The 18,061-nt window shown below is 41.9% G+C and overlaps 1 protein-coding gene across 1 annotated transcript in view; it reads left to right on the top strand.

The window, feature by feature from the left end:
• The window catches only part of dnah1 (dynein, axonemal, heavy chain 1), a 393,587-nt gene that overhangs the window by 299,379 nt on the left and 76,147 nt on the right, over positions 1–18,061 (top strand). The window contains exons 53-58 of the mRNA XM_063068377.1: positions 547–657; positions 3,077–3,262; positions 5,631–5,822; positions 7,660–7,827; positions 12,081–12,272; positions 12,882–13,013. Coding sequence (XP_062924447.1) covers positions 547–657; positions 3,077–3,262; positions 5,631–5,822; positions 7,660–7,827; positions 12,081–12,272; positions 12,882–13,013 — 981 coding nt within the window. The remainder of the gene's footprint in view (positions 1–546; positions 658–3,076; positions 3,263–5,630; positions 5,823–7,659; positions 7,828–12,080; positions 12,273–12,881; positions 13,014–18,061) is intronic.

The following is an 18,061-nucleotide window of genomic DNA, read 5'->3' as shown; positions in this document are numbered from 1 at the left end:
AATGAGGGTGATCACATTTGGGCACAGAACTCTGGGCAGTATGCAAAGCATTTTTTAAACAAGACTGTGTGTACTGTTCTGAGTAGGCAGAGTATCTTGATTGTGTCAATAAAGAAAACATTCACGTCTCCTTTCTGTTCAGGAATTAATCATAAATGTAAGACAAAAATGGTTGGACTAAGCAAGAGCTTAACTGGGAAGCTGCTGTAAGGACTTCCCACCCAGTGAGGGCATTGCCTCAAGATAAAGGATGGTAATTTGAAATGAGGGAAAATTTAATTTCAAAAAGAGTTGTAAATCTTAAGAATTCTTACCTCTGAAAGTACATGCCAATAAAGAATAAAGAAGAAAGGTAAACAGGGGAATTAAGGGTTGTGAGATCAATTGAAGCCAAAGATTAGTCATAATCTTATTGAATGGCAGATCAGACGCAAGGGGCCACTTTGTCCTATGCCTTATGTTATGAAGAGCTAAACAATGACAATTTGTCAGTGCATGCAAGGCCAAATCAATGAAATGTATCCAGCATTTTATTTTCTGATGTAGCTGTTGCGCACTGCAGAAGATGTGGCTAAGATGCAGGAAGAGTTGGAATCAACTCGGCCCCTTCTGGAGGAGGCAGCACAAGATACTGCAACAACGATGGAAAAAATAAAGGTACAAGAAATTTAATGGTCTTATTGATATCATTGCAAGTTAAAATAGTAAATACTGTATTGAAGTACAGAATTCTGCAAGCAAAAGTACTCCAGGTCTGGCAAGAAGTTTATTACCAGCAGTGTTAATATGAATATGTAGGAAGTACCTAGGCAGGAAAAGACACACTAATGGATCAAAACTGCTACAACAAAAGTGGCTAGAGTAGCACAACTGAATACATTTTCCATTCATCTCCTTAGCTTGCAGCAGATAATGTCTGAAAAGATCCAAAATAATAAAAACAACCAGGCCTAGAAATTCTTAAATGCTTTGCAAAGCATGTTAAGTTAGTGTTTAATATTATCATCAAATCTCAGGACCTGGGTCGCTGTACCTTCCTCTGCAACTGGACGCTCAGTCCCCTTACCAGCAGACCCAGCAGTGAACAGCACCTGGGTCACCGTACCTTCCTCTGCAACTGGACGCTCAGTCCCCTCACCAGCAGACCCAGCAGTGAACAGCACCTGGGTCGCTGTACCTTCCTCTGCAACTGGACGCTCAGTCCCCTTACCAGCAGACCCAGCAGTGAACAGCACCTGGGTCACCGTACCTTCCTCTGCAACTGGACGCTCAGTCCCCTCACCAGCAGACCCAGCAGTGAACAGCACCTGGGTCGCTGTACCTTCCTCTGCAACTGGACGCTCAGTCCCCTCACCAGCAGACCCAGCAGTGAACAGCACCTGGGTCGCTGTACCTTCCTCTGCAACTGGACGCTCAGTCCCCTTACCAGCAGACCCAGCAGTGAACAGCACCTGGGTCGCCGTACCTTCCTCTGCAACTGGACGCTCAGTCCCCTCACCAGCAGACCCAGCAGTGAACAGCACCTGGGTCGCCGTACCTTCCTCTGCAACTGGACGCTCAGTCCCCTCACCAGCAGACCCAGCAGTGAACAGCACCTGGGTCGCTGTACCTTCCTCTGCAACTGGACGCTCAGTCCCCTCACCAGCAGACCCAGCAGTGAACAGCACCTGGGTCGCTGTACCTTCCTCTGCAACTGGACCCAGCAGTGAATCTCCTCCTCGCTGACCATTGATACAGGGGTACCTCAGGCTGCTTGCTTGGCCCCCGCTCTGCTCTCTGTACACATATAACTGTGTGGCTAAGTAGAGCTCCAATGCCATCTTGAAATTTGCTGATGACATTACTGCTGTTGGATGAATCCAGATTGCAATGAGTCTGCTGACTAGGGCAAGAGGTCACCTGGTTGACTAGTGCCACAATCACAACCTTTTGTTCAATGTCAGCAAAACTAAAGAGCTGATTGTTGACTTCAGGAAGGGGAAGGTGGGTGAACATATGCCAGTTTTTATTGAGGGATTGGCAGTGGAGAGAGTCAGCAACTTTAAATTCCTGGATGTTAATATATTGTATAACCTGCCCTGGGCCCAGCACATAGATGCAATCATAAATAAAGCATGACAGTGTCTTGCTTAAGGAGGTTCATCTTGTCAAGGAACATTCTAACAAATTTCTGTAGAAGTTCTATTGAAAGTGTCCTGACTAGTTGTCTGGTAAGACAATTTAATTGCACAGGAACTTATGAAGCTGCAGAGTGATTAGTGGTCTCTGCACAAGACATCACGTTACATCCCGCCTGCCTTTGGTAGTATCTACCTGTGATACAGACTGAAGAACACAACATCAGTCATCAGAAATCTCCACCATCAGGCCATGCCATCCTTATGCAGCTACCAATGGGCAGAAGGTACAGAAACCAAAGTCCCTCACCACCAGGTTCAGGAATAGCTACCTCCCTTCAACCCTTTGCTTATTGAGCAAAACCTTAATCAATACAGTTTAGCAACACTATGGCCAATTTGACCTTGCATTAACATTAACTATGATTTTTGTTGTTTTAATTGTGCTTTCTTATAAAAATTGTGTATAATTTATAATTAATGTTTTTGTGAATTCTGCTTGCACTGCATATTGCTATGTGCCTGCGATGCTGCTGTAATTAAGTTTTGCATTGCACCTGTGCAGACATAGCAATAGACTCGACTTGGACTTTGATGGAAACGTTTGATCAAACGTCTGTACTGCACAAAACCAAAGGAGGCTCGTGCTGTAGATCAGGTTTTGCAAACTGCTAAAAGATTGTTACAAATTTCACTAAGGCAGATGTGAGTAAAACTAGAGGGCATACATAGACTTATGGTTAGGGGTAAGAGGTTTAATTTTCATGTTGCATAGTCTGGTTAAAAAAAGCACAAAGTTTAATTAAACTTATTACATAGATTGAACATTGTGCCACTGATAGAAATATTATGAATTGTTGAAAGGAATGGCAAGTTGCAGTTAAGACCTTGACTTGATAACATTAAGGATTTGTAAAAGTTTGTTTACATTTGTGGTTCCTAATACACCTGTATTTCAGGTTGATACTACCATTGCAGAAGAGACCCGCAAGGCTGTCAGTGAAGAGGAAGCAAAGGCCTCAGAAAAGGCAAATATAGCCCAGGCTATTGCTGATGATGCGCAGAAGGATTTAGATGAGGCATTGCCTGCTTTGGATGCAGCTTTAGCCAGCCTGAAATCCCTGAATAAAAATGATGTAACTGAGGTAAATTCCTGACTTAGCGCTCAAATTATTTCTGGTTTCTAATTAAATCTTGTCACATAAAACAAATTGACATTCAATAATGCTCCTTTTAAAACAAATTCCCCTTTTATATACTCTCATTATGGTTATTTCTAACTTGTACCTATAGCATTGTAAGAAAATGACATGGTTACTTTCCATCAATTTTTCCCTTACCATGGAGCCACATGTTTAATACTGAGATGAAGGAACAGAGCACAGGACTAACAATGATGCCACTGCTTCAAACTCCTTGTGTCAGTAACTTGATTCCAAGTTGTAAAACATAGACGTTTTCTGCTTGAATACTTAAGAGAAATTATATAAGTAATCTACTTAAATATGGCTTTTCTTGCAGTTATTCTCTAAATTCATCACGTTCCTTCTCCCTCACCAATTTGATAAGTTGTTTACGCACTCAAAATACATCTGGTCTCTCAGAGTATGATACATTTATGCTGTAGAACACTGATGCAGTTATTTCTAATCTAGGATAGTTGCTGGTTCCTTAAGGTTGTCATAGCCAGGGGATGAGCTCCCACTACCTATTGAATGCTCCCAATGGTATACATCTCAAATAGACTCTGGCTACCAGGTCCAGCTCATGGCCTTCACATGTGGCTTAGCCACTAAGCCTACTGACAGAAGTAAGGGCAAAGGTGGGTTACTGGCACCTCAAAGCCAGTCACTTCAGGCAGATGGGACTCATCAGCCATGGTTGCCAGTTCAGCTAGGAGAAGAAAAACTCTGATCACAAACCTCTGCTGCCTTGTGGCTATACCCACTCATGGGGAAGGCTTCATGAGTAACTCTGAGGAAAAATCAGAGATGGAGTCCTTGAGGCAGTCCTATGTTGAGTTCAACACTGACTGGCAACTCCTGCAATGCCACTGGTGCCAAACTATATTGGTCTCTGCTGTTCCTTTGGATTCATCAGCTGTGTGGAGCTGGGGGAGCCTGCTGCATGGGCAACACCTTGCTCTCCATATCGTACTGGCTTGCCTATCATGTAGATAGCTAGGATGCAATATCCTTAGTCGACCCTGACCAACAGGGGGCTTCATGGAATAGCTGCTGATACCTTCATAATGTTTTATTTTGTGTAACTATTATCCTCCATATGTATGTACGTTTCAGAATTGTAGAATGAGTGGTTAGATATCCACCTCTTCTACTAAAAGGTGTTTGGAGATATATTTCATTGATTTCACTGTCTTGTGTGGACTATACATTGTCACTAGTTATATTTCAACAATGCAGTAAATTCATTACAGTAATAGTGATTCATGATATATTAGCTTCTTAGTTCATTGTCACAATGACTTTTAGCACAGTTACAGATGTTTTCCATGTTCTACATGGAGCCTTTTATTGCAGGCTTTGGTAATTGCCAACCCTTAAACATACGTATAGAAATTAATAATTGTAGAAAATAGACGTAACTTTGATGTGAAATGAGGTCTATTTGTCCAGCAAATGGAAATAGATAGAGCATACTAGATAGCATTTTTTCTATGAAGTACATTCATAGTAGCATGATTAGCCTTAATTGTTTCAAATAAACAATTAATCAGAAATATAAGAAGGGTTACGCGAATGGATCTAATGTACCATATACTTTACAATATATTATCCCCCACCATCTGATCTGGAGATTAGGTTAATAAAATTATTTGTATGTGTATGATCTTGATGACAATTGCTCCATTCAGAGTTACAAATGATAATATCTTTTTTTACAAATTTGATGGCAGCTTTCTAAAACTCATTCTGTATTGTAACACCGATAAGAAGGCTTTACAGATTATGTACAATTTCAAGTAATTTACATTTTCAAAATTACTTGAATTTATTGCTCTGTTTATCATTAGTAATGTGAAGTTGTATCATTGTGACTCATAGCAAATGATAAAACTTGTATCTTGTTACTTATCGAATGATTAAATGTAATTACTTGGAATTCAATCCAGCCTAGATTGATTTGTCAAAATCCCATGTATCCTGCCAGCTGAAGTACAGTCTCAATTCAGTTCTTTATGGGATTAAGTCTATAGTTCAAACAAAAATTCCTGATAATCTCACCCAAATTCACCTCATGGCTGGTGACAGAATTGGAAAAATATAATACTGCAATGGTGCAGTCAGATTTGAAAATAGAGATGCGAAAAATTGTAGTGTAGAGACAGATTCCCTCGGCATCTGTTATTCGTTCTGTTGGCATTGGCATGCAAAGCATTGCAATTCCAAACACTTTCATCTTTTATCTTGATTAAAACAGTAAATAAATTGATAAGCTGATTTCAATAAAACTGGCCAGGTGAAAATAATTTTATTTGTCTTCTGCATATAGGTACGAGGCATGCAACGCCCTCCCCTTGGTGTCAAGCTGGTGATTGAAGCAGTGTGTATTATGAAGGGAATTAAGCCAAAAAAGATCGCAGGAGAAAAACCAGGGAGTAAAATTGATGACTATTGGGAACCAGGAAAAGGACTTTTACAGGATCCAGCCAAATTCCTGGACAGTTTGTTTAAATATGACAAGGTATTGCTTGCATCAAACTTCTTGCAGTTAGTGTCGCTTCCTTCCTCACAAGTTTGACTTGAGCATCAACCTGGAAAAAAAAGCTAGAAATTGTACCATCCTTAAATTCAAGCAAGAAGTGATGCTGATTTAGAAGTCCAGGCAATTAATGAGAGCTTCAAAACCTGAATTCACACTCTCTGCATGAAGACATTTGCCTTGTTTTAATCCTAAATACGCTCAGTCATACACTGAGTCTATGTTCATGGTCTTCTACCGCTATAAGACCACCACTTCAAGGTTCAACGTGTTGAGTGTTCAGACTGGCTCTTCTGCACACCATATTGTAACATATACAGTAATTATTTGAGTTATTGTCACCCTCCTATCAGCTTGAACCAGTCTGACCATTCTCCTCAGACCTCCATCATTAACGAGGCATTTTCACCCACAGAACTGCTGCTCGCTGGATGTTTTATATTTTTCAGACTATTTTCTGTAAGCACTAGAGACTGTTGTCCATGAAAATCCCAGGAATTCTCTGAACTGTTTCTGAGATATTCAAACCCACCCTGTATGGCACCAACAATCATTCCACAGTCAAAGTCACTGAGATCATATTTCTTCCCCATTCTGATGTTTGGTCTGAAGAACAACTGAACCTCTTGACCGTGTCTGCATGCTTTTATGCACTGAGCTGCTGCCAAGTACGTGATTGGTTGAGTAGATACTGCATTAACGAGCAGGTGTACCTAAAAGGTGGCCACTGAGTATATCTCAACCATTATTTTGAAAACATGAGCCCTGGCTTTAGATTCCTCAGCAAGGCAATGTATCAATCCAATTGAACCTTCAAAGAATGTGGTACGTTTCGATGAGGCCCCCCCCCCCCGCAGTCAGGGTCAAATGAAGCCACGGGAGCAGGTGGTGGATGAGCAGCCAGTGCATGTCAACAATTCCTAGTTGTGCGACCACTGATGCCAGGCAGTCTCTGGAGTGTATTGATAATGACTGGCGTAAAGACACTGCCCAAAAGAAGGCAATGGCAAACCACTTACGTAGAAAAATTTTCCAAGAACAATCATGTACATTGAAAGACCATGATTGTCCACGTCATACAATACGGCACATAAATCCCTAGGGCCTGACAAGGTGTTTTCTCATATATGTCCCCATCTGCAGCCATCTTAAAACTTAAGGACCTATGGACACAAGAGATTCTGTAGATGCTGGAAATCCAGAGTAACACATGCAAAATGCTGGAGGAACTCAGCAGATCAGGCAGCATCCATGGAGAGGAACAACAGTCAACATTTTGGGCCAAGTCCTAATAAAGACTCTTGGCCTGAAATGTCGACTACTTATTCCTCTCCACAGATGTTGCCAGAACTGCTGAGTTCCTCCTGCATTTTGTGTGTGTTATTAAGGAGTTATGGTCACTGTTTCATAAACATTCTTCCACTGAAAGCTTAGTTACCTGACCAGGCTTATTTCTTAAAACTAACCCAGTGTTGGGAAATAAGTCTGGGCAGGTGACTAACCTTCGTTGGACTATCTACTTAATAATTTAGGAAACCCTTCTGGATGCACCTAACAAACTCTGCCCCATCTAAATCTATTGCATTAAGTTGGCCCCAGTCTATACTGGGGAAGCTGAAATTACTCATAACAACAACTCTGTTGGTTTAACATTTTTCCCAAATCTGCTTGAATAATCTGTTCCTCAATGTTCTGGTGGTCATTGATGGGGTGTGGGGTCTGTAGTATAATGCCATCAGCAACTTTGTCATGAAGTTATGCCATTAAAAAACGTGCACGATCACAACACTAACCTTTCACATTTCTTCCCACTTTTCAGGACAACATTCCTGATTCTGTAATCAAAGCGATCCAACCATATATTGACAGTGAAGAATTTATGCCTGCTTCTATCGCCAAGATTTCAAAAGCATGCACTTCGATTTGCCAATGGGTTCGGGCCATGCACAAATATCATTTCATCGCCAAAGCTGTGGAACCTAAAAGGGTATGTACTGTCTTGTCTCCCTTTCTCTTCACCACTTACACCTTGGACTTCAACTACTGCACAGAGTCTTGTCATCTTCAGAAGTTTTCGGATGACTCTGCCATAGTTGGATGCATCAGCAAGGGAGATGAGGCTGAGTACAGGGCTATGGTAGGAAACTTTGTCACATGGTGTGAGCAGAATTATCTGCAGCTTACTGTGATAGTGGTAGACCTGAGGACAGCTAAGGTACCGGTGACCCCTGCTTCCATCCAGGGGGGTCAGTGTGGACATGGTGGAGGATTACATATACCTGGGGATACGAATTGACAATAAACTGGACTGGTCAAAGAACACTGAGGCTGTCTACAAGAAGGGTCAGAGCTGTCTCTATTTCCTGAGGAGACTGAGGTCCTTTAACATCTGCCGGACGATGCTGAGGATGTTCTACGAGTCTGTGGTGGCCAGTGCTATCATGTTTGTTGTTGTGTGCTGGGGCAGCAGGCTGAGGGTAGCAAACACCAACAGAATCAACAAACTCATTCATAGGGCCAGTGATGTTGTGGGGATGGAACTGGACTCTCTCATGGTGGTGTCTGAAAAAAGGATGCTGTCCAAGTTGCATGCCATCTTGGACAATGTCTCCCATCCACTACATAATGTACTGGGTGGGCACAGGAGTACATTCAGCCAGAGACTCATTCCACCAAGATGCAGCACAGAGCATCATAGGAAGTCATTCCTGCCTGTGGCCATCAAACTTTACAACTCCTCCCTTGGAGGGTCAGACACCCTGAGCCAATAGGCTGGTCCTGGACTTATTTCATAATTTACTGGCATAATTTACATATTACTATTTAACTATTTATGGTTCTATTACTATTTATTATTTATGGTGCAACTGTAACAAAAACCAATTTCCCCCGGGATCAATGAAGTATGACTATGACTATGACTATCTCTTGTTACCATTCAATTTTCTTTCAAAGATGTTTCAGACAAACTTGATTAAAAAACTAATAGAAAATTATTTATTTTCTTTTTTTCTCCTTTTCCCAGTTACTTTTCTCTTTACCTGAAAACAGTATTCACTAAATGAGATGGAAATTTTGTAAAGAACTGTTGTTTAATGACATCTTGCCCAAAAGTGTGCAAGTAGATAGTCAGATATTAGTTTATTTAATGTTTTTATTGTTGTCTAGTTTTTACACATTCAGTGCTTCTCAATAGTAATCAAGAGGGAAAATGTCACCCTGCAGGGTTAAAAATTTATATATAAAAGAATAAGAAAATGATCACTTTTGGGTTATAAGAACACCCTTCCAGTACTCAGATATGTAGACATATCACAGAGGAGTGTAAGAGGAATAAGGTTGAGGTAGTGGGAGATTTTAACTTTACAAATACTAACTGGGATTGCATTACTGTAAAGGACTTAGATGGAGTGGAATTCCTAAATTGTATCCAACGGTATATGGAGAGTTCTATCAGGAAAGAGGCTGTATCAGACCTTGGGGAATGAGGATGCAATAGGAGTGTATGTGTGGGAACCCTCAGGGGAAGGTGACCAATTCATCGTAAAAGCTGTGTTAATCTTCTAGATAGTAATGGAAGAAGATAATGTTAATTCTCAAGTTAAGGCCCTAAACCAGAGAAAGTGGATTTAAGTAGAACTTATGCAGAGCAACAGTCTACATCAGGTCTCATCAATGTAGAAGAGACCGCACCAGCGGCACGGTATGCTGAAGTCAACCCCAGCAAACCTGCAGATGAAATGTCATTTCTTCTGGAAGGACTGTCTGGGGTCCTGAATGGTGGTGAGGGAAGAGGTGTAGGGGTAGGTATAGTACTTGTCCTGCTTGCAGGGCAAGTCCCAGGAGGGAGTCCAGTGGAGGGGGTGGGGCAGAGTAAACGAGCAGACAAGCAAGTCACGTAGCAAGTGATCCCTGCAGAAAGCAGAGTGGAAAGAGGAAAAATGTGCTTAACGGCGGGATTCCATTGAAGAATGATATGCTGGATACTGGCAGAGATGGATTAGGATGGTCTGCTGGAGGAAAAACAATAAGTGAAAGGCAAAGCAAAATAGTAAGAGATCAAAGTCAGTATGTTCCCAAAATGGTAGGAACTAAACAATGTTAAGATTAGGGAATCTTTATTAACAAATATATTGAAGGTTTGATCAGGAGAAGAAGGTGATGTATATCATATGGGAAATTGGTATTGAATTTTGAGGCTCATGGGGTGTATGGGGGAGAAGAAAGAAAATAGGAGGGCAAAAAGGGGCTGTGAAATGCCTTTCACAAGTAGGATTTTAATCTTTTACAAGTATATTAAAAGTAAGAAGTTAACTGAGGAAAGAATATTTCCCCTTATGGATCAAAGGAATAAACTGTTGTGGAATGTTGGGGCATGAGCAAGGTCCTAAAAGAATACTTCTCATTGATAGCCGGCAGCGGGAAGGCCATGATAGCTGGGGAGTTGAGGGAGAGCAATGCAAGAGCATATCTATCAGTAAGGAGGAAGATGTTCAAATACTGGAGCACAAAAGGATGGAGAATTCCACAAGGTCTAATGGAATCTATACCAAGATTCTAAAGGAGACAGAGGATGAAGTTACTGGGGTGGGGCTCTAATAGACATTTTTGCATCTTTGTTGTCCTGGGTGAGGTACCAGAGAGTTGAGGGTGACCAATGACTATCCCTTTATTCAAAGAGGGCAGTAGGGATAAGCCTGGAAACTACAGGCTGGTGAGCCTTACATCAGTGATAGGGAAGATATGGGAGAAGAGTTTGAGTAACATGATTTAAGTTCACTTAGAAAGACAGGGACTGATTAGTTTGGTTTTGTGTCAGCATGGTTTTATGCAGAGTAGTTCATGCCTCACAAATCTGGGTAAGAATTTTGAAGAGGTAACTAAGAAAACTAATGAAGCCAGCACAGTAGACATTATGTACATAGGCTTGAATAAAGCTTTTGAAAGGTCCTGCATAATAAGCTGTCCAGAAGGTTAAGGCACAAGGGATCTGAGGTGAGGCAGACTGGTTCCTCAGTTGGTTTTGTGATAGGAGGCTGAGAGTATTAGTGGATGGGTGTTATGTCTGACTGGAGGTCTGTAACAAGTGGTGCATCACTTTTGTTTTTTGTAGTGTGTGTATATATATATATATATATATATGGAGGTGGTCTAGTAAATTTGCAGATGAAATTAAGATTAGTGGAGCAAGCAGCGCAACAGATTCAACTGGAGAGTTGGCAGATGGAATTTAATTCAGATGAGTGTAAGATAATGCACTTTGGAAAGCAAGTTCTGGTAGGACGTACAAAGTAAATTGTAGGAACCTTGGGAGCACTGATGTACAGGGAGACCTTAGGATGCAAGTCTATAGCTTGCTGAATGTGGAAACACAGGTAGAGTGGGTAGTGAAGAAGACAATTGATATGCTTGTTTTCATAGGTCTGGGTATGGAGTATAATAGTTGGGGTGTTATTTGGCGGTTCTACAAAACATTGGTTAGATTTTACTTGGAGTATTTGTGTACAGTTCTGGTTGTCACACTATGGAAAGTATGTGATAGCAAAAGAAAGAGTGCAGAATTCACAAGCTGTTGCCTGAAATGGAGGATGATAGTTATAAGGAGAGACTGGCTAGGCTAAGTTTATTCTCACTGGAACATAGGAGACTGAAGGGTGACGTTACATAGGTTTATAAAATTATGAAGGGCATAGATAGGATAGATTGAATCTGTTCCCCAGGGTGGTAGAGTTGAGAACGAGAAGGTATATGTTTAAGGTTTAAATGAAGAAATTTAAAGAAGATCTGAAGAGTATTTTTCACACAGAGGGTGGTTGTTATTTGGAACAAACTGCCAAGGAGGTGGTAGAGTCAGATACAATTATAATGGTTAAAAGTAATTTGGACAGGGTAGTTGGACAGGAAATGCATAAAGGGATATGGGCCTTATGGAGGCAAATGTGATTAGCATAGACAAACATCATGGTTGGCATGAATGAGATGGGTTAATGGGGTCTATTTCCGTGCTCTATGTTTCTATAATTCTATAAGGGTCCTTTATGATAAAGGCACAGGTTACTGATTTAAACAATCCTTTCACTAATTAGGCAAGGGAAAGTAAATTTTGAAGGAATTTTTTTTTATTATTTTCAGTACAAAATGAGATTATACACATGCTACATTTTACTAAATATGGAATTCTAAAACCTATTATGTCAGTAAAAGCTTTAGAATCAATTAATTTACTTTTTATTAATACAGCAAGCCCTCCGTGAAGCTCAGGAAGATCTGTCAGTGACTCAGAAGATCCTAGAAGGAGCAAAAAGGCGTCTGGAAGAAGTGGAACTTGGGATAGCTGCTCTTGAGTCTAAGTACAAGGACTGTGTAGCAAAAAAGGATGAGCTTGGAAACAAATGTGAGCAGTGTGAGCAGAGGTTAATCAGAGCAGACAAGGTAACGATGCCATGTTCCACATCACACATACATCAAAACCTCAATGACAGTTCATCTAAAAAAATAGCAAAGCGTCCTTGTTAAAGTTGACAGCATTAAACTCTCTCCTAATCTCACCCTCTGCTACCCTCTACTCTTCTTTCATCTTACCCCATCTCTCTCTCTCTCTCTCCCCTATCTCACCCTCTCTGCCCCCTCTTCACCTTCCCCCTACCCCTCCAACTCCCCCCCTCCAGCTCCCACCCGATTCTCCATCTCATTCTCCCTGACCTCTCACCAGCCTCTCCACTGTTATATGCTCAATTTCTAGTCCAGCATCAAATTCTGGATGATACAGTTCTCAAATCCTCAGCTTGCTCTGACCCAGTTCTACTAGCAGATCAATTGGAGCAATCTACTCAGAGCTTAGTTTCCTATAACACCTAACTCCTCCTCCTCAGCTTCAATATCAACCCTACTTTACCAGTGCAACTTCCACGCATCAAAATAAATCCAGTACTCTTTTACTTGCTTGAAGTTTAATATTATAGACTTATCAAGCAAAATATCATCACTTGTCTCCAGGTACAGAAAGTCATGTTGTATGTTTATTCTTTGTTTTTTTCAAAGCTATTAAATGGTCTGTCAGATGAGAAAATTCGCTGGCAAGAAACTGTCCAGAATCTGGACCAAATGATCAATAATGTAGCAGGGGATGTGCTACTTGCTGGAGGGTATGTCGCATATCTGGGTCCTTTCACGGTGAGTATCAACCCCTTCAGTTCACTTCAGGCCAAACATGTCTTTCATTCCAGTGTGTGTCAAAAATCTCAGAGTCATTTCTAACACAACATATTGCATCAGGCACACAAACACGAGGATCTGCAGAAGCTGGAACAGTGGATCTCGGTGGACTGTTTATTCCTTTCCATAGATGCTGCCTTACCTGCAGAGTTCCTCTGGCACTTTCTGTGTGTTGCTTTCAGTTTACAGCATCTACAGAATCTCTTTTGTTTAGAAGAATTACAAGATAGGAATCAAATTAGTGTGGGGATTAAATTCAACAACTGCTAGAACAAAATGGTAGTGATGGCATATTCCGTAACCACTGGGTTGACAGCAATGAAGCTTAAACTATCATCCCGACAAGATTAACCTCAAGCATATCCAGAAGATGTACATACACTAGCAACTCTTCTAAGTGAAAATATTGCAGTTGTACAATGTTGCCAGCACATGCCAGACTTATCCCTCTGCAATTAAATATTTTATTTGAATGAAATGCAAATGCCTTTCAACAGTGCAATTGAAGGTTGCAATAGTGAAAAATGACATTATATATAACTTTTTTTAAACTCTGCTTACCTCTAGCACCTCTTACATTTTCAAACCTGTGGTTTAGCACTGTGTTGCAGTGCCCCTGTGTGGCTGTTGTCTGTTTGCTGGACAATAACTCCCTTTCCCTTAAAGTCCATAAGAACATTTTAACACAGAAGAAGCTCCAGGCCTAGATTTAGATTTTAGCTGTAGATTTATTTATCACATGTACATGAAATCATACAGTGAAATGTGTCATTAGTGTTAACAACTAACATGCCCAAGGATGTGCTGGGGGCAGCTCGCAAGTGTCACCACACTTCCTGGTGCCAACATAACATGCCCCCACAGTGAAGCAACAATGCAACAACAATGAAACAAACTCCTTTCCTCCCTCCCAACCACTCACCTATGTATATACACAGTCCTCTCATCCCAGGATAGGCCGTCTTCTTCAGCCTCCAATGGACTTATGGATTTGCAGACAGCAGATACGCAGATATTCACAGACCCAGGCTCGAGCTATTGATCCTCAGTGTCTGGACTTCCAGTCGACCTTTGGGCTTAAATCCAGACTTCTGATCAACCTTCAGGCTTTGATCCAGGCCTCCAATCAACCTTCAGGCTTCAATCTTTGATATGGACCCAGGACTCTCAGTTGCTGATGAATGACGGAGTAGTCCTGAGTTCTGGACTGTGGGGCATGGATGAGCCTGCTGCCTAATATACAGTCTGGCCTCATGAGGGGTGCATCCATGTACCAAAGTAGCACACACTATTAATATCGAGAACATCAGATCTATGTTGTGGGAGTGAGTGAAGTTCAATGAAGTTATCCCCTCTGGTTCAATAACCCAATGATTGAGGAGTAATAACTGTTTCTGAACCTGGTGGTGTGAGTCCTGAGGCTGCTGTACCTCCTTCCTGATGGCACCAGCGAAAAGATAGCATGGCTTGGGTGGTAAGAGTCCTTGACAATGGATACTGCTTTCCTGCGACAGCTCTCCATGTAGGTGTGCTCAATGCTTCGCCCATGATGCCGTATCCACCATTTTTGTAGGATTTTTAGTTCATGGACATTAATGTTTCCACACCAGGCCGTGATGCAACCAGGGATGGGACACACTCCACCACACATCTATAGAATATTGTTAAAGTTTTAGGTGTCATGCTGAGTCTTTACAAACTTCTAAGAAAGTAAAAGTGTTGCCTTTCTTTGTAATGGTACTTATGTGCTGGACCCGGGACAAACCCTCTGAAATGATAGCACCAAGGAATTTGAAGTATAAAGTATCAGTACAGCAGGGGGCTATGCACATAGCCTTGTGGTACACCTGTACTGATGGAGATTGCTGTCACCTATGTCACTTGGTTTCACTTTGTAGGAGATGATAGCATTCAAACCCTGCCGCAGCTGTCCAGGTTCCTTCTGTGACTCCAGTTTAGTCCAGAATTGCCACTTCATATATGAAATGGCATTCTGGAGGTCATACCTGGAACCCTTGTATATTACTTGGTCGCCAGACCTGAACGCCATTGATCTGGCCCCCAGCAGCTTGCCAATATCTTTGTTCCTCCAGGGCTTTTGGTTGGGTTAGATTTTAAATGATTTAGTGGGAACACACTTGTCCACAACTGACTTTATAAAGTCCATGACAACTGTGGCATATTTGTTCAGATCCTCTGGTGAGTCCTTGAATAAGGCCCAGTCCACTGACTTGAAGCAGTCTACTTCTCTGCCTCCTGGGACCACCTCTTTGTTCTCCCTAGTTCTGGAGCCTTGCTCTTTATCCTCTGCCTGGATGAAGCTGGGAGGACAGCCAGATGGTCAGATTTCCCAAAATGTGGATTGAGTGGTAGGCATTGCTTGTGGTAGTATAGCAGTGGTTGAGGATGTTGGGTTCTCTGGCGCTGCAGGTGATATGTTAATGATAATTGAGCAGAGAATTCTTCAAGAAAGCCTGATTGCTGTCCCTGGCAATGATTTGAAAGGTGTCAGGGTAGACTATTTCTTGTTTACTTATCGCTGCAGTCAATGCCTCGAGTGCATGCCTAACATCGGCCTTTGGTGGTATGTAAGCTGTGGTCAGGTCTTGGTAAGTAGAACTGTTGGCACTTAATCATTAGATGTTCCAGGTTGGGGGAAACAATAATGCGACAAGACGGCTACATCTGTGCATCACAAAGAGTTTATCGTGAAACACAAACCCCTCACCTTTTGCCCACTGTGAATCAGCAGTCCGGTCCATCAGATGAACAGGAAGCCCTCAGATGCTACCAATGTATCTGGCATGTCTCCATGAAACACAGAGCGCTACAATGCCTTATTTCCTCCGATACAGCAATGGGGCCTCAGTCTTGTTCTTCGGAGACTGTACATTTGCTAACAAGATACTGGGTAGAGGAAGTTTCATAAGCCAACACTTCAGTCTGGCTCCGCTCCTCACTCCCTTCCAGCATTGCCAATGTACCTTCGTCACTTAAAGGTGCCATACCTGCATTTCTGAGAGTTAAGTCCACTGTGTCCTTCATTAGATTGTAAAATCACTAGTTCATTAAGCTGGTTTAAAAGTATGCTACTTCAAGGAAAAATACAGGCAGCAGATTGCAGCGATAGTAGTTTAGAAGAAATAATCAGAATCAGGCATAATGTGACCAGCGTATGTCATGAAATTTGTTGTTGTGCGGCAACAATACATAATGATAAAAATGATAATTAAATTAAATAAGTAGTGAGGTAGTGATCATGGGTTTAATGTTCATTCAGAAATCTGATGGCTGAATTGTTGAGTGTGTGCCTTCGGGCTCCTGTACCTCCTCCCTGATGGTGGCAATGAGAAGAGGGCATGGCCTTGGTGATGGGGTCTGTAATGATGGATGCTGCCTTTTTGAGGCATCGCTGCTTGAAGGTGTCTTGGATGCTACAGAGGCTTGTGCCCATATGGAGTTGACTGAGTTTACACCTCTCTGCGGCTTCTTTCGATCCTGTGTAGTGGCCACCCCATACTAGATAGTGACGCAGCCAGTAAGAATGCTCTCCATGGTACATCTGTAGAAGTTTACGAGTGTCTTTGGTGACATACCAAATCTTCTCCTAATGAAAATACTAAAAACTCTTAATGAAATGTAGCCTCTGTCTTGCCTTCTTTGTAACTGCACTGGTATGTTGGGCCCAGGATAGATCCTCAGAGATGTTGACACCCCGGAACTTGAAATTGCTCACCCTTTCCACTTCTGATCCCTCTATCAGGACTGGTGTACGTTCCCTCGTCTTACCTTTTCTGACGTCCACAGTCAGTTTTTTGGTCTTACTGATATTGAGTGCAAGGTTATTGCTGTGACACCACTCTTGCTCCTGTATGCCTTTTCATCTCCATTTGAAATTCTGCCAACAATAAATCAGCAAATTTATAGATGGCACTTGAGCTGTGCTAGCCACACAGTCATGGGTGTAGGGGGAATAAAGCAGTGGATTAAGCACACATCCTTGAAGTGTGCCAGTGTTGATTATCAGCGAGGTGGAGATATTGCTTCCGATCCGCACATACTGTGGTCTTCCAGTCAGGAAGTGGAGGATCCATTTGCAGAGGGAAGTACGTTTGTACAAATGCCTAGGTTTTGGAGCCTTTGAATGTGACCTGTAGGAATGATTGTGTTAAATGCTGAGCTGTGAACAATAAACAGCATCCTGATGTAAGTGCTAGTTTTGCCGGGTGGTCCAAGGCCACATGAAGAGCCAGTAAGTTTGCAGCCACTGTAGACCTATTGCGGTGATAGGCAAACTGCAGTGGGTGCAGGTCCTTACTGAGCCAGAAGTTGATTCTAGCCATAACCAACCTCTCAAAGCACTTCATTACCATCGATGTGTGAGCTACTGGACAATAGTCATTAAGGCAGCTCACCCTGTTCTTCTTGGGCACTAGTATAATTAATGCCCTTTCGAAGCATGTGGGAACTTCCGACTGTAGCAATAAGAGATTGAAAATGTTTCTGAACACACTCGTCACTTGGTTGGCATGGGTTTTCAGAGCCCACCAGGTACCCCATCAGGGCCTGTAACCTTGCAAGGGTTCACACTCTTGAAAGAAGAATATCTGGAAGTTTATCAGAATCAGAATCAGTTTAATATCACAGGCATATGTCATGAAATTTGTTAATTTTGCGGCAGCAGTACAATGCAATACATGATAAATATAGGAGAAAACTGAATAGAGTATGTGTATGTATATATAGTTAAATTCAATAAGTAATGCAAAAACAGAAATAAAAAGCAGTGTAATAGTGTTCATGGGTTCAATATCCTTTTAAAAATCAGATGGCAGAGATAAAGGAGCTGATCTTGAATTGTTGAGTGTGTGCCTTCAGGTTTTAGTGCCTTCTTCCCGATGGTAACAATGAAGAGAGGACAAGTCCTGGGTGCTGGGGGTCCTTAATAATTGACGGCACCTTTCTGAGGTACTGCGCCTTGAAGCTGTCTTGGATACTACAGAGGC

Source organism: Mobula hypostoma, chromosome 15 (assembly GCF_963921235.1).
Source record: "Mobula hypostoma chromosome 15, sMobHyp1.1, whole genome shotgun sequence".
In the NCBI taxonomy this organism is placed as follows: Eukaryota; Metazoa; Chordata; class Chondrichthyes; order Myliobatiformes; family Myliobatidae; genus Mobula; species Mobula hypostoma.
The sequence above is the reverse complement of the archived record's forward strand: the minus strand, read 5'-3'. Positions and strand labels throughout refer to the sequence as shown.